Here is a 16,562-nt window from a genome sequence, read left to right as displayed (position 1 = left end):
GAGGTAAAAGAGCTTGAACAGAAGATTTCAAAGGGCAGCTTGAAAAGACAAAACAAATGTTATAATAAAATGTGCAAGGAGTTGAAATTTGAAAACCAAAAGGGAAGAACACTTGACATTTGTCAAGTTGGAAGATCTGAAGAACAAATTCAAAACCTGGAGCTGCAATATTGAAGGATTCTATGAGCAAAACCTTGAATGATGAAAAAAAACCAAACCAAACCCCACCTTGAATGATACAGAAAGCATCAAAGGAAAATGGAATGCAGAGTCATTGTAACAAAGAATTGGTGGACACAAACATTTCAGGAAGTGGTACATGATTAAATCTAATAGTACTAGCGCACAAAGTCCAAGCTGCACTGAAGGCACTGGCAAAAATAAGGCCCAGGAATTGAAAGAAATTGGAGTATTACAGGGAACAGATGCAACCCAGGATGTACTCACCAGCCTCTGCCAACAATTATGGAAGAGAGTTACCTGGCCAACAACTGGAAGAGATTTATATTTGTTCCCATTTCCAAGCAATATGCTCCAACATAATGTGGGAATTATAGAACAATATCATTAATATCACATATCAGTAAAATTTTGCTGAAGATTCAAAAATGGCTGAAACAGTGTATTGACAGAAAACTTCCAGAATTTCAAGATAGATTCAGAAGAGGTTGTGGCTAATGTGTCAAATGCTTTAATGGTTGGTTACCCAATGCGGACAGAAAGTGGGGTGGAGCTCCCTTATTCAAACAAGCTTGTAAGGGGGAGTGGCATCTACTTCCATAATAGCTTGCCTCCGGAAACACTATGAACCTGGAGAGAGGATGAAAGACACCCAAGCGTTGAGGACTCTCCTTCATAGGGTAGCTATGAGCGATGGCACTTACCAACAACATGTCAGATGGATCTTGACTAAAAACAAAGACTGCTACAAGGTTGGTTATTAATTATGCAAAGGCATTTGCCTGTGTGGACCATAACAAATGATGGCTAACACTGAGAAGAATGGGGATTCCAGAACACTTACTTGTGCTCACATAAAATCTATATATATATCTAGACCAGCAAGCAGATGTCTGAAAATAATAAGGGAACAATGCACAGTTCAAAATCAGAAAGGATGTACATTAGTAAGGGTTGTAACCTTCCTCCATACCTATTTCATCTGTATGCTGAGAAAATCATTCAAGAAGCTAGATTATATGAAAAACGTCACAGCAGAACTGAAAGAAGTCTTATCAACAACCTGAATTATGGAGATGACATAACCTTACTTGCAGAAAGTGAAGTAGACTAGAACTGAACCACTTACTGCAGAAGATCAAAAACTAAAGCAGTCAGTCTGAGTTACACTTCAACATACCAAAAAAAACAAACCAACAACAACAACAACAACAAAACAAAAAAATCTCACTCAAGAACAGGATAGGTGGAAAAAGGACCAAAGCTGTCATGGATTTCATTGACTTGGATCCATAATGTAAGCAAAGTAGCAGCAGTCTAGAAATCAAAAGACATTGCGACATGTCTTGCACTGAGGGAAATCTGCTGTCAAGGACCTCTTCAAAGTGGTAAATATCAAGGATATTAAAAACTAGATGGTGTCTGATCCAGGCCATGTTCTTTTCAATCGCTTCCTATGCATCTGAAAGTTGTACAATGAATAAGGATTACAGAAGAATTAATGCCTTTGACTGCGGTAATGGTGAATAGTATTGAATATACCATGGACTGCCAAAAGAGTAAACAAATCTGTACTGAAGGGAGTGCAACCAGAGTGCTTCTTTGAGGCAAGGATGATAAAACTTTGTCTCACTCACTTTGGGCATATTTTCAGGAGGAACGAGTCACTGGAGAGAGACATCATGCTGAGAAATGTAGGGGTTGGCAACATAGACGAAGACCCTCAATGAGGTGCACCGACACAGTGACTTAGCACAGTGGGTTTGCGCATGACAGAGATCATGAGAATGGTGCAGGACAGGGCAAGCTGCAGATTCACTGTCATAGGTGTGCTAGGAGTTGTAGGTGAGTGGAAGGCACCTAACAATACATTAAGGAGACAAGGTTCAGTAATCTTAGACTTTGCTCAGTAAACATCTTAATATGTCTAAGAAACCTACTAAAAAGCTAGACATTGAGAAAAATATTTTCCAAACTAGAATATGGAAGGAATATACTGAGTCACTGTATCGAAAGAAATTGGCAGATACAGAAGAATTTAATGAAATAACATTTGAGCAAGAGCCTATGGTGATGAAGGCAGAAGTTCAAGCTGCTTTGAAGTAAATAGCAAAAAATAAGGCCCCCGGATTAGATGGTATACCAATTGACATATTTCAGCTAACAGATGCTGCCCTGGATGTGCTCACTAAGTTGTTCCAAGAAATCTGGAGAACAACCACTTGGCCAACTGACTGGAAGAGGTCTATATTTGTTCCCATCCCTAAGAAGGGTGACCGAAGTGAGTGTGGAAACTACAGAACAATATCATTGATTTCACATGCAAGCAAGATTCTACTGAAGATTATCCAAAAAAGACTGGAGCAGTACATCAGCAGAGAACTGCCAGAAGTCCAGGCTGGGTTTAGAAGAGGTTGTGGTACTAGGGATATTGTAGCTGATGTTAGATGGATCTTAGCTGAAAGCAGAGAATACCAGAAGAATGTCTATCTGTGTTTCATTGATTATGCAAAGGCATTTGACTGCGTGGATCATAACAAACTGTGGCTGACTCTGAGAAGAATGGGAATCCCAGAACATTTAATTGTGCTAATGCGAAACCTACACTTGGACCAAGAGGCAGTCGTCAGAACAGAGCAGGGTAACACTGCATGGTTCAAAATTGGGAAGGGTGTACGCCAGGGATGTGTCCTATCTCCATACCTTTTCAACCTGTATGCAGAGCAGATTATCCGAGAGGCTGGGCTCTATGAGGAGAAGTGTGGCGTTAGGATTGGTGGACGATCTATCAATAATCTGCGTTATGCAGATGATGCAACCCTGCTCGCTGAAACTGAGGAGGGCCTCATGCACTTACTGCAGAGGGTCAAGGACTGCAACCTTCAGTATGGACTGAGGCTCAATGTCAAGAAGACAAAAATTCTCACCACTGGACCAATCTGTAGCATCAGGATGGATGGTGAAGAGATTGAGTTTGTTCACAGCTTCAGTTTGCTCGGCTCCACGGTCAACACTCTTGGCACCAGCAGCCAGGAAATAAAAAAACGTATTGTGATGGGAAAGTCTGCTGTTAGGGACCTCTCTAAAGTACTCAAGAGCAATGGTGTCTCTCTGGAGACTACGGTGTGCCTGATACAGGCCATGGTTTTTGCAATCACTTGTTATGCATCAGAGAGTTGGACAATGACTAGGGAGGATAGAAGGAGAATTGACGCCTTTGAACTGTGGTGCTGGAGAAGAGTATTGAATGTACCATGGACTGCCAAGAACACAGATTCATCCTAGAGAGGGTTAAACCAGGCTGCTCCTTGGAGGCAAGGATTCTGGGGCTTCGTCTGACATATTTTGGACATGTTATAAGGAGAGACAGGTCTGGGTAGGGTAGAGGGACAGCACAGGAGGTGAAGACCCTCTATGAGGTGGATTGATTCAGTGACTGGGGTAATTGGGATGAGTGTGTCAGGGGCAATGAGATCTACACAGGATAGAGCAGGGTTTAGGGCTGTTGTACATAGGGTCGCTATGAGTTGCAAACGACTTGACGGCACATAACAACAACAACAGTACAGGAAACAAAAAGTAACGAGAAAAGATTTCAAAGGATGGGATGAAAAGAGAAAAGCCTGAGAAACAGAAGAAGTGGAGCCAAGCAGAAGAGCATACAATAATCCAACCATTCAAATCACTAATGCTTACAAATATGTGAATGCACTAAAGCCGCCAATATCACAGCTGGCAGATGATTTTAAACAGCAACACTTCAAAATAAAAACAAAAGAAAAATGTTCTTTGTAAGAGATACTCTCAACCCATAAAGGAAGAAAAATAAATATGTAAAAGAATAGAAGAAGATATATCAAGACAATACTAAAGAAAAAAAATAATTTGGTTTAGTTTTATTAATACCAGACATAATAAATGCTAAAGTAACGGGAATTACAAGAAATCAAGAGCCTATGTACCTAGAAGATATAAAACAAAATTGGGTATGATTGATAAAATAGCCTCAAAATTTTAAAGTAAAATTGTCAGACCCTAAAGAGAAATTGATAAATTTATCATAATAGAAAGCTTACACCTCTTTCTTAGATTTTTATAAAGTCAATACGATTGATTAAAGAATATTTTAGTCACATGTAACACGCCTGATTTAATGGGTATACAGAACAGTGGGAGGCACATTAACCTGAAAAACCAAATCCCAATGTCTTTGACTTGACTCCACTCAGAAAAGTCTTACTGGAGCATAGCCAAGACCACGTGTTCATATAATGTGCATGACTGCTTCTGCACCACAATGGCAGAGTTGCAGAGTTTCATCACACTGCTTGGCTGGCAAGTTTTAAATACTATCTGATCCAGTAAGAAAAAATGTGCTGGCCTTGGCTGTCGAACACTATCACTATAACTGGAAAATACAGATTCTATTTAGACACATGAAATACTAAACAAGCTCACTGTCATTAAGTCAGAACCAACTCACAGCTAACCCTCTAGCGAGTTTTCAGAAGCTGTAAATTATCTGGAAAGACACTGTCCTTTCTCCCACAGAGCAGTTTTGGATTAGAATCCCAAAACAGGCACCACTTTTGGGATTAGCAGCACAACTCTCTGTGGACTACACAACCAGAGCCCATGAAATAATACACAATAAAAAAAGAGAAAGAAAATGGATGATTTGTGTATACCGTCAAGTTGGAATTGACCTATAACTGACCCCTGTGCAGGTTTTCAGAGGCAGTAAATAACACCGGATGCCAATATTTTCTTTCACAAAGCAGCTGGTGGACTCGAAGCACATAGCTTTGTATTGGCAGTACAGTTCCTTACCATAAGCCACCAGACCTACTTCTTAGAACACATAAAGCAAGAGCTAGATTAAGATCATAATGCAGTTAAAGAAAAAAAATCAATAAAATAGCTTTGGGGAAATTATATGCTCTAAAGTTTTAAAAGCAACTTATAAATAGAGCAAATAAAAAATCACAAAGCAATTAAAGTATACTGTGAGATAAATGATTAAAAAATACTCCCTATCAAAACTTATGGGAGATAGTTCTTAAAAGGAACAAATAGATTTATTCCCATTTATCAGAAAAAGGGAATATTTAAACCAAGGGCTGAGCATTGATTCTTTAATAAAGAGTCACAGAATAGTCCAATGAAATGTAAAAGTAGGAAATATTTATTAACTCAAGAGGAAAAATAGAACCATAATCATTCAAAGGAACTCTAGTGATACAGTATGTCATGAGTTGGGCTGATAAAATGTCAGTGGTTTGAATGCATCAACCACAAGGAAGAAGGGCAGTCTTGTCCCCCAAATGATTTAAAGCCTTGGGCAGAGTGATGGCCATCTTCCGGGACAACTGGCACAAACACAACAAGACTAAAGGCAAGAGAAAGCCCTCCCTAAAGAAGCAGAAGTAGCAGTTGGGGTGCCCCGCTGCAACACTAAGATTGGCACCTAACATACACACCTGGTTTGTGTGAGAGGAGGCAACAAGAAGTTCCCTGCCCTAAGACTGGATGTGGGGAACTTCTCCTGGGCTTTGAGTGCTGTACTCACAAAGCAACGATGATGTCTACAGTGCCTCCAAAAATGAGCTGGTCCAAACGGAGATCCTAGTGAAGAATTGTATCATGCTCACTGACAGCACAATCACACTATCAGTGGTCAGAGTCCCACTATGCACTGACCATGGGTCGCAAGAAGGGGGCCAAGCTGACTCCTGAAGAGGAACAGATTTTAAGCAAAAAGCTATCAAAGAAAACTCAGAAAAAATATGATTAAAGGAAAAAGAACGCAAAAATCAGGAGTTTTCTGGAGAATCTTCTTGCAAGTATCACTTCTAAGGAAGGCCAGCGTGGCCACGCGGAGGGCTATGTGCTGGAGGGCAAGGAGCTGGCCTTCTATCTGAGGAAAATCAAGTGCAGGGAAGGCTAATAAATCTCCTCCCTCCCATTTCAGCACATGTATGAAGGTGTCGATCCTTAAAAACAAACAAACAAACAAACAAAAAGATTTAAAGTCTTGGAAACCCAGTGGCGGTCTGCCATGAGTTACCAACTAGCCAAAAGCAGTGAGCTGGGTTCGGAGTTATAATCGTGAAAGAAACTGAGTGAGCAATTTTAAAGTCTTTCCACAAAGAAAACAACAAACTCAGATGCTTTTCAGGTGATTTATACCAATTTTTCAAAGAACAGATAATTCTTAACAAGTATCTTTAGAGAGTAGAAAAAAGGAAATCGTGATATTCAACCAGATAAGAGCAGTATAACAATGAGCTACAGAACTGAGAAATCTTATTCAATAAGTAGATGCAAAAACCACAAACAAAAATGGATAACTGTTTCATCAAATATTGTTGTTGTTGTTGTTATGTGCCGTCGAGTCGCCTGCGACTCATAGCGACCCTATGTACAACAGCCCTAAACTCCGCTCTGTCCTGTACCAATCGCACTATCTCCGACACTCCCATCCCAATTACCCCAGTCACTGAATCAATCCACCTCATAGAGGGCCTTCCTCTCCTGCGCCGTCCCTCCACCCTCCCAAGCATGATGTCCCTCTCTAAGGACCGGTCTCTCCTCACAACATGTCCAAAGTATGTTAGACGGAGCCTCAGAATCCTTGCCTCCAAGGAGCCACCCGGTTTAATCCTTTCCAGGACAAATCTGTTTGTTTTCCTAGCAGTCCATGGTATTCTCAATACTCTTCTCCAGCACCACATCTCAAAGGCATTAATTCTCCTTCTATCCTCCCTGGTCACTGTCCAACTCTCTGATGCATAACAAGTGATTGCGAAGACCATGGCCTGTATCAGACGCACCTTAGTCTCCAGAGAGGCACCATTGCTCTTCAGTACTTTGGAGAGGTCCCTAACAGCATATTTTCCCATGGCAATGTGCCTTTTAATTTCCTGGCTGCTGGTGCCAAGACTGTTGACTGTGGAGCCAAGCAAACTAAAGCTGTGTACAATCTCAATCTCTTCACCATCCATCCTGATGCTGCCAATTGGTCCAGTGGTCAGAATCTTTGTCTTCTTGACATTGAGCCTCAATATACCCCATTAAAAAAAAAGAAATACTATGAAAGCTACACTTAATAAGAAACCAGTTGTTCTCTGTATCTCTAACTTCCCGCCCCTCTCTCATAAACACAAACTCCCCAATTCACGTAATGCATAACATTAACAGATTAAAGGAGGAAAAATAACATAGTAGTGGTGGAGAAAACTGACAACATTTAATAGGTTCTTTTTATTTAAAAACAAAAACAACTTTTTGTAAGTCAGGCATAAAAGAAGGTAGTCTCCTTTAATTGAAATAGAGCATTTACACACACACGCACACACGAGCGTATATGCATGAAGTTTTCTCTTGAGAATTGGGATCAGATTAAAGATGGTCATTATCACCACTTTTACTAAGAATTTTACTAGGAAAACAAACTCTCTTTGAGAAAAGAGGTAGCTCAAAACCGGAATAGAGAAACAAACTGATTATGTTATTAGGGAAAAAAATTACTGTCTACGTAAACAGAATTAATAGTAAAGTTTAGCAAGTGGCCAGATACATACATGCACTGAATGTGTAATTGTTGTTGTTGTGGCCCATAGACTTGGAACTGACCCACTGCTGACTCTCCAGCAGGTTTCCTGACCCATTAATCACACAGGAGGAGATTGCTCATCCTTTTCCTGAGGAGCATCTCGTGGATTTGAACTACATACCTTTGGGATTGCAGTACAGCTTCTTTGGGATTGCAGTACAGCTTCTTGTCAGTAGGCCACCAGAGTTTCCTTGCATTTATATAGCAGTGAAAAATCCAAAGTATCCATCAACAAATGAATGTATAGAGAAGCTGTGGTATATTCATACAATGGAATACTACGCTGCTCTGAAAAACAAGGAACTCATGCAATACTATTCAAAAGGGTAACCCCTGGAGGACATTATGCTGAGTGAAATATCTCAGTCACAAAAGGACAAATACTGCACGGTGCCACTGTTGTAGAATGGGACTGACATCAGGGTTGGGGTAAGACTGAGAAAAACTGGATAAATTATGTATACTGCATTGAAACAGATGAGGGAGAGAATAATTTAAAAGTGATATATGATAGGGTATTATGGTTATCACAAGAGTCCAGAATTAAGGTTGCATAGTGGCGTGTACTGAGGGGGGGGGGTAGTGGGAGGGGTGCAGGGAGATTGTACACAAAAGAAAGAATTTTTCTTTTACTTTCAAAGAGAGGCGCGAACTGGGGGAGGAGGGAGGGCTGGGCAGGAAGAAAAGTGCAACAATGAATGAATGGAAATCTAAAATCTCTGTAAATGTTCATTAAAATTAATAAAATAAAAAAAATCCAAAGTAGGCAATTCTGAATTTAACAAAGATATGGAGATTGTAAAATTTTATCATACAAGAATAAATAACTAAGGAGTTGGTGGCCTAGTGACAAGAAGCTGCACTGCAATCCCAAAAGCGCGCAGTTCAAATCCACCAGATGCTCTGCTGGAGAAGGAGGGGCAATCTTCTCCTGTGCCAGGTCGGATCCGACTCAATGATGCACAACAAGGAAAAAAAAAAAAGACTAACCACTAAATAAATGGAAATGCTTATGGATAGAAATACGCAATAAAATATCATTTCTCTCTTGACATATTAATGCAATGCTGCTATGCAGGTTCTTGAGGAATTTAATATGCAAATATCTGAGGAGTTGGGAGAAGGGACAGACGAAGGTGAAGAAGACCAAAAATGCACACTTGAAGCATGTGGGAAGGCATAGTTTACTAGACACAAGCATGTCTAATAAACTTTGGCCCCAGGATACTCTCTTAAAAGAGAACATGTGAATTCTTTCACTCAGTATGCTGAATAAATTAACTCAGCCTCATAAGTTCAAAAACTGCATAAAATCATTATTGTAAAAACAGAAGGATAATTGGTAAAACATGAATGGGGTCTGAGGGGGGAAGGAGTGGGAGCAGAGGGGTGAGGAATTGTAGGGAAGAAATCACACGGTTGCACAGTTTGGTGGGTAGAGAGAGAGGGTAAAGGAAATGGGAACGATCTGGTGGGGACCTGAAAAGATGGGATAATAATGGTGGGCAAAGTCCAATGGTGATTGATTTTTATAAAACACTATGTATGGGAATGGTTGCATGAAACACAATGTCAGTGAAGGAAAGTGTGAAACACACGCAAAACCACTATGTACATGAATGAAACACAATGTATAATTATACGCATACCAACAAAAACACAGAGGTGAGGGAAAAAAGAGAACAAATGAGAGCCCTAAAAATAGATCTCTTCTTAAAAGCCTGTTCTCTCTAAAAGGTACAGCAAGCATAGTCCTTAGAGGCAAAAATGGTGCAATTTTGTCTCATATACGTTGGGCATGTTATCAGGAGGGGCAAGTCCTTGGAAACCAACATCAGACTTGGAAAAACAGAGGATCAGTGAAAGAGAGGAAGATACCCTCCCACCCACCATCTCAGCCCCACAACTGGACTGACATCTGACTGCAACAATAAACTAAAGCCCAGCAGGAACTGTGAGGGTGACACAGCATCAGGCAGGTTGGACCTGTTGTACATAAGGTGCAAGTCAGCATCAACTGGGTGGAGCCTAACATCAACAACAACAGCAACCAAAAGAGTCATTTAATTTTTAGAAATCAGGGGTTATCAGTAAATAGCAAAGATCTCCTCCTCTTGCTATAGCAAATTCTTTACATGTTGAAACATTCAGAGCATGTGTACCAAAGTGAGGAATCGTCTGAGAGACACTATCAGTGCTATCAATGCTGTGTTGATGGCTCAGCGCATCGTACATATATTACAGACAGGGTGGTGAAGTGTAGAAAAATCAAGGTGCCAACAAATTTGAACAGGATGACCTCAAACTTAGACTGAAATTTCATTTTAAAGTTTGCATTTCTATCTTTCTAAGGAAGTCATCAAGCAGCATTACTGTCACAATGTTCAAATACGAAGAAAACAAGAATGAACATTTGTAACCGTGATAAAGAGTTATTCAATATATGTTAAAATTACTTTCTTCACTACTCCCTGAATCTCCAAGTGAATATTTTCAGCCATCATTACTTTCCTTAATCAGGTAATATTTTATATGTAAAATATTTCAGATTAGAATCGATTCAACTTTCTCTTCCTAAACAAAGTAATAATCTTTACACTTCAAGAACTCTATGTCCAATCAATCAGATTTGCAGTCAACCACAACACTCACAAGATTCTCATATCAAAATACTTACACAATGTGCTTTAGAAATACTACCTTGGTCAAAATTTATCAGGAGCTAAGGGATTAATGCTGACTAGAAATTGCTGTTGAGATAGTTTGTGGTTTCACACCTACTTAGAAATTTTCTTCATTTCTCCTAAATTTTCTCTCTGATATACGCCATTTATTTTGTTCGCTTTGTCAAAACTCCTCTGCTTCTATGTTACATTTTCTCCTAAAATGCCATCTGTCTCCATTTCATGGGAATTACTTCTTCAGTAAAAAGATATCATTTTAATTTCTAATGGAGCATCATTTTAGTGTTTTCACTAAGAAACACATCACAAGTGACCAAAATACTACATATCCCAACAGTCTCATGGCATAGGCAGTAACAAACCAGATCTGCGAACACTTCCTCTGCAGCCTTGAAATCACATCAATGGTCAAAAGCACCAAACTGTGGAAGATACTGTGAAGACTGAGAATTCCAGAACGCTTAATTGTGCTCATGTGAAAGCTATACATAGATCAAAAAACAGATGTCCAAAAAGAAAAAGGGAACACTGCATGGATTAAACTCAGGAAAGATGTTCATCAGGATTGGTCCTTTCACCACATCTGTTTAATCTGTATGCTGAAAAAGTTAACTGAGAAGCAGGACGTTATGAAGAAGAATATGACATCAGGGTTGGAGGACGATTCATCAACTTGACACATCTGTGTTTGCAGAAAGTGAAGAGGACTTGGAGGACTTGCTGTAGAAGATCACAGTCTACAGTTTTCAATATGGATTACATCTCAACATCAAGAAAACAAAACCCCTCACTACTGGGCCATCGACCAGCATCATGACAGATGGAGAAAAGAGGGAAGTTGTCAACAATTTAATTTCATTTCAACTTGACCCACAATCAGCTTCAAATGACCCACAATCTACTTCCAGGGAAGCAGCCATTAGGAAATGGGGGAAAAAATGAGTTACAATGGGTAAATTAAGTGGTCAAGGACCACTCCAAGGTTCTAAAGAGCAAGGACGTCTGTTTAAAGCCCAAGGTGTGCCTCATCCAAGCCATGGTCTTTTCAATTACTTCCTAGGCATCTGAAAGTTGGGCAATGAATTAAGATGGCAGAAGAACTTATACCTTTGGGTTGTGGTGTTGGAAAAGAGTATTAAATAGCTCAATGACTGCCTAAAGAACAACCGTTATGTCTTGGAGAGAGCTGGAACCACACTGTTCTTGGGAGGCAAGAATGGTAAAACTTTGCATCACATATTTTGGGCATGATGACAGGAGAGGCTGATCCTTGAAAAAGGCCATCATGCTTGGAAAAATGAGAGAAAGAGAGGAAGACTCCCAAAAAGTTGGACTGATTCTGAGACTAAAACATGGACTAGATGAGAATGGCACAGGATAGGAAAGGATTCAGGTGTGCTGTTCACAGGGTTGCTATGATTTCTATTCAATAGTACCTAACAACAGGATGGCTATAAGACAGACACTCAAGAAGGTATTTAGAGTTGAAGAGAGAAACCTGGGCCTCTTAACTGATATGAGAGCTAGAATTAATAAAAGAAAGGTTACTGATTCTTGGAGAACACATGACATTTAAGAAGCAGAAGATTCTTTACCATATTAAGTGATGATTGGAGAGGAAAAATAAAGAAGCTTCTATGTCGTTTCCAAAACTCCTCTTTTATCTCCTGATCCAAATTCCCAAACAAAATCTTATTTGTGTCCATTAACTGAGCTGGGAAGTGTCTATTAAGACTTCAAACACATTAATTTCTCAAATAAGAGAAAATGTCCTACTACATACAAAATTAGAAGCACTCTACAATTTTTGCAACTGAAACATATTCAAATAATGGGCAATTACACGTAAAAGATTCTAGTATGAGAGTTCTGTTATTGATGTGCAAAACAGAACTCTTTCAATGCTGCAAAGAAAAATTAGAAATTCTGCAAAAGCAGCAAGATTTAATGGACTAAATATTGATAAAATCATGCATAGAGCCATGATAAGCGAGAATCTAGCAGAGGAATCTAAGAGGCGAATAACCTCAAGGATAATAATATAATAAGACATTTCATTATACCTAGATATCAAGAGATTACCAAAATAAAAATGGTAAAGTCTGTTAATATTTTTGCAAAAATGAGTCTCATTATTGTAATGTCGCAAAAGCCAAAAATGAAGCTTTTTATTTTTATCTGAATAAAACTACCAAAATTATAAGATAAAAACCTAACAGTTAATGCATTATAAAAATCAGTGTACTGTTAAAATTATAGTTTAGATTTTGTTAAGTATGATAAATGTATTTTTATATATTATGGTTATACTTTCAAAGAAAAATATCAGTTAATTGACCCTTCCTTCACCCCAATCTTCCATTTACTGTGAAATTTTAGACCCTGTTTTATGTAGATTTATATAAATAGCCACTCCTGCACTAATTTTCTTCTGTAAAGCCAAAGGCTTGTATTAGCGTAGACAGTCAATCCAATTAGAAGAAAACCTCTGGGAAAGGGCAGGGGTAAATCAACATCCAACACTGCTACCAGCTAGGAAATGCATTCATTGGCTAAAGATCACTTACAGTTTAAATCAGATTATAAAGTGCAGAAAATTATATATTATTCCCTACTTTATCCCACAAACAGTGTATAGGTATAAGTACACTGATACAGACGTTCAAACATTTCAAAGTTAACAAAAATTTAGAAAAAATTTTTAACTGAATCTTAACTGGCCTTACATATTGGTTTTAAATGTTCTTGAAATTGAGAACTTACTTTTGAACTAGAAATAAGCACCTCCTAAATGACTCGTTTTGGAGGCAGCTGCATTAAAAAATCAGCTTTGGAGTGTGACTAACCTGGGTTCCGCTCGGGTTCCATTTACTAGCTGTGTAACCTGGGGCATTATTTAACCTCTCTAATTCTCAGTTTCTTTATCTGTAAAATAGAGATAATAATAATACCTATTTCAAGTATTGTGAGGATTAAATGAGATAACTCAGGTATAGCACAAGGCCACTTGGTATGTGCTAAATAACTTTTCATTACGGTTTTTATCAATTTAAATGTTTACATATCACATTCTGATGAAGCTTTGTAAAGCTAAAATATATGTACCCAAGCTTTTTCTTAAAATGTTCTCAAAATAAACTAAATGAAAGGTCTTCAACTAATAAAAACTAAGGGCATGATTTCTCCTGGTATATTTGTATGACTCAACAATACAGTTTTCACATTAAGAAATGATAATTTCAAAGTTAAAGGAAAAAGCATATATACTTAAAGTATTATAGTAACTCATAGTTATAACATCCTGGATTTCACATCTTTCACAAGTGTTTTTTTTTAAAAAAAAATCTTATTGTTTCTATGCTCCTGTGAAGTAGGTTAACCAGTCACTAGCTGTGATCAAGTCAATTCTGACTAAAAGAGAAAACAAATTCTAACATGAAAAAATTAAAGGACTTGAAAGATAACAGAAAAAATGAAATATTAATTGAGGTTCTGTAATCACTAATTTGGAAGCAGAAGTGGCATCCACTTCCTAAACAACATGCCTCTGGAAACTCTATGAACTTTGATAAATATCAATAGTTACAAAAAGGCTTCAGGCTATTTGTTCATTAGGTCGCTATGAGTCATGCTCGACTCGACGGCAATCAACAACAACAATTACTAATAACTATAATATAGTGACAACGAACCTCAAAGCATTTGCCCAACAGGAGATTCATGCTAAAACTTTACAGAATCCTGTCCAGACTCATATGACAAAGTCATTCATTTACATTACTGAAAGACACTACTCCTCAGTTAGCTACAAAACACCAAGTAGCTATCATTTTAAAGGAAACAGACACTTGTCATTTGTTTTTGCAAAATCTAGATCTATCAATTTGATGAATGAAAATAACTAATAATTTTCTTAACTTAAAGTGACTTAGACTTTTCAAAGACTAGAAAATAATGACTAGAAACTAGCAACATAAGGCTTTTCAAAGACCAGAAACTAATAATGCTAAAAAACCCAAATGCACATTTGTACCACTTTTAAAATATGTTTTAGGCATAGCTATTTTCATAAAAACATCACAACAGGTTTTTGTTTTAATATTTTTGAAATACAGCAGAAGCAGATAAAATGGATTTGTCAGTGGGGTGATTGTATTTTATTTTAATTCATGATTTTGAGTAAAAATAGTTTATATTACTGGAATTGTCTCATATTTTTCAACAAAAATGCAATCTCTGATAAATAACTGCTAAGATAGCTAAAAATAAAAGGTATATAGTTCTACACAGAGAAACAATTTTCTTAAAAGGTCTTCCATCTATCATTTTAATATACTGTATCAAAATTAAAATGGCCTATAAATTTCCTATACCAACCAAATAATTATCCACTTAATCAGGATCTTTTGGGACTTCACAGAAATTAGTAATTAATTTGATAAAGTAAATAAAAATACCATCTTGTTATAACTGTCAATATATAGCACCCACTCAGTCCACCAACTCACTCCCCACTGTTGGACAAATAAGTTAGTACTTGTCATTAACTGCTTTCTACTTTAATATTTACAGATTTATAATTTATTTTGATATCTATTTTTAAGAGATATTTTATAAAAGGGAGAAAAAGTATCACATACCTGCCCATCTAAGTCGAATGCTAAGCAAGCTATACCATGTGTATGAACATCCTTCAGCACTGATATGGTCTGCACAGTGTATGAATCCCAAACACAGATATAAGGTTCTTTCCCAACTTGTCCTGTTGCTACTAATACTCGTTCAGGATGCAAAGCAAGGCTGCAAAATATATAAGCAAACAAACATAATCTTAAAATAATTGTTTGTAGAGATTTTGTAGTATTTTATAACATCTATACATATCAAATGTGAAAATTAGACCTTACAGATCCATTTTTAAGAATTTGGATTTAACATAAATTAAATTTTCTATAAAACGGTATCAACAACTTATAGATCAAAGATTATGGAAAAGGTACAAGACTGGACAACATTTTATTGTTATACATAAGGTCACCATTAGTCTGAACAAATTTCATGACAATAACAGCAACAACATAAAAATATATGCTGAAAGTTACTAACGGGCTGACAAGGGGTCAGCACTTGAGCACACCAGTCATCACACAGGAGAAGGGACCTAGAGAGCTGTTACTCTCACTCTCACAGGCTAAGAAGCCCTGGGGCAGTTCTACTCTTTCATATAGGGTCATTCTGAAATCTACAGAACTGCACACAGAACAAGAAAAGTTTTCCATTAACAGTTTCAATAGTATATCTAATGAGCAGTTGTTGTTGTTGTTACAATTGCCCATCTTTCTCTCATAGAACAGCTGCCTGTTAGTGATCAATTAATCACACCCTTCACAAATCCCATACTATGATATAATGTGTGTAACATTTTTCAAAAAAGAACTCTGACAAAGGATCAGCTAAACGTTAGCAACTATGTAGCAATCCTACCACATGCTGTTTTCTATTCATTTCATGTTTGGTTATTAATTTGTTTTTAAATCTTTTCCCCATTTTACTCTTTTCTTGCTGCATAAAGATACATGAAATGTTAATGTCCAAACCCAGCATTTATTAGCCCTTCTAGTGTAGTATGGCACTCCGGTAATGCTTCACTGTTCATTGAAAGAAAGGTTTGCAGTTAGAACCAGCCATGGAAATCCTACAGCAAAGTTATACATTATCCTACAGGGTTTCTATGTGTCCAGAATGGCCTTAATAGCATTAGGTGGGTTTACTGTAAAATTAATACTTAAATGCACACCCATATTTATCACGGCTCTGTTCACAACAGCAAAGAGTTGGAAACACCCCAGGTGCCCATCAACAAATGAATGGATAGAGAAGCTGTGGTATACTCACACAATGGAATACTACGCTGCTCTGAAAAACAAGGAACTCATGCAATATTATCCAAAATGGGTGACCCTGAAGGGCATTATGCTGAATGAAATATCTCAGTTGCAAAAGGACAAATACTGCATGTGCCACTGCTGTAAAATGGGACTGATATCAGGGTTGGGGTAAGACTGAGAAAAACTGGATAAATT

General features: G+C 37.8%; 1 protein-coding gene across 1 annotated transcript in view; it reads right to left on the bottom strand.

Moving 5' to 3' along the window:
- The window catches only part of EML5 (echinoderm microtubule associated protein like 5), a 197,726-nt gene that overhangs the window by 165,050 nt on the left and 16,114 nt on the right, over window positions 1-16,562 (bottom strand). Inside the window, exon 2 of the mRNA XM_006879132.1 lies at window positions 15,120-15,279. Coding sequence (XP_006879194.1) covers window positions 15,120-15,279 — 160 coding nt within the window. The remainder of the gene's footprint in view (window positions 1-15,119; window positions 15,280-16,562) is intronic.

This window comes from Elephantulus edwardii, unplaced genomic scaffold (assembly GCF_000299155.1).
Source record: "Elephantulus edwardii isolate Elephantulus edwardi_28Jun2011 unplaced genomic scaffold, EleEdw1.0 scaffold00002, whole genome shotgun sequence".
Lineage (NCBI taxonomy): Eukaryota > Metazoa > Chordata > Mammalia > Macroscelidea > Macroscelididae > Elephantulus > Elephantulus edwardii.
The sequence above is the reverse complement of the archived record's forward strand: the minus strand, read 5'-3'. Positions and strand labels throughout refer to the sequence as shown.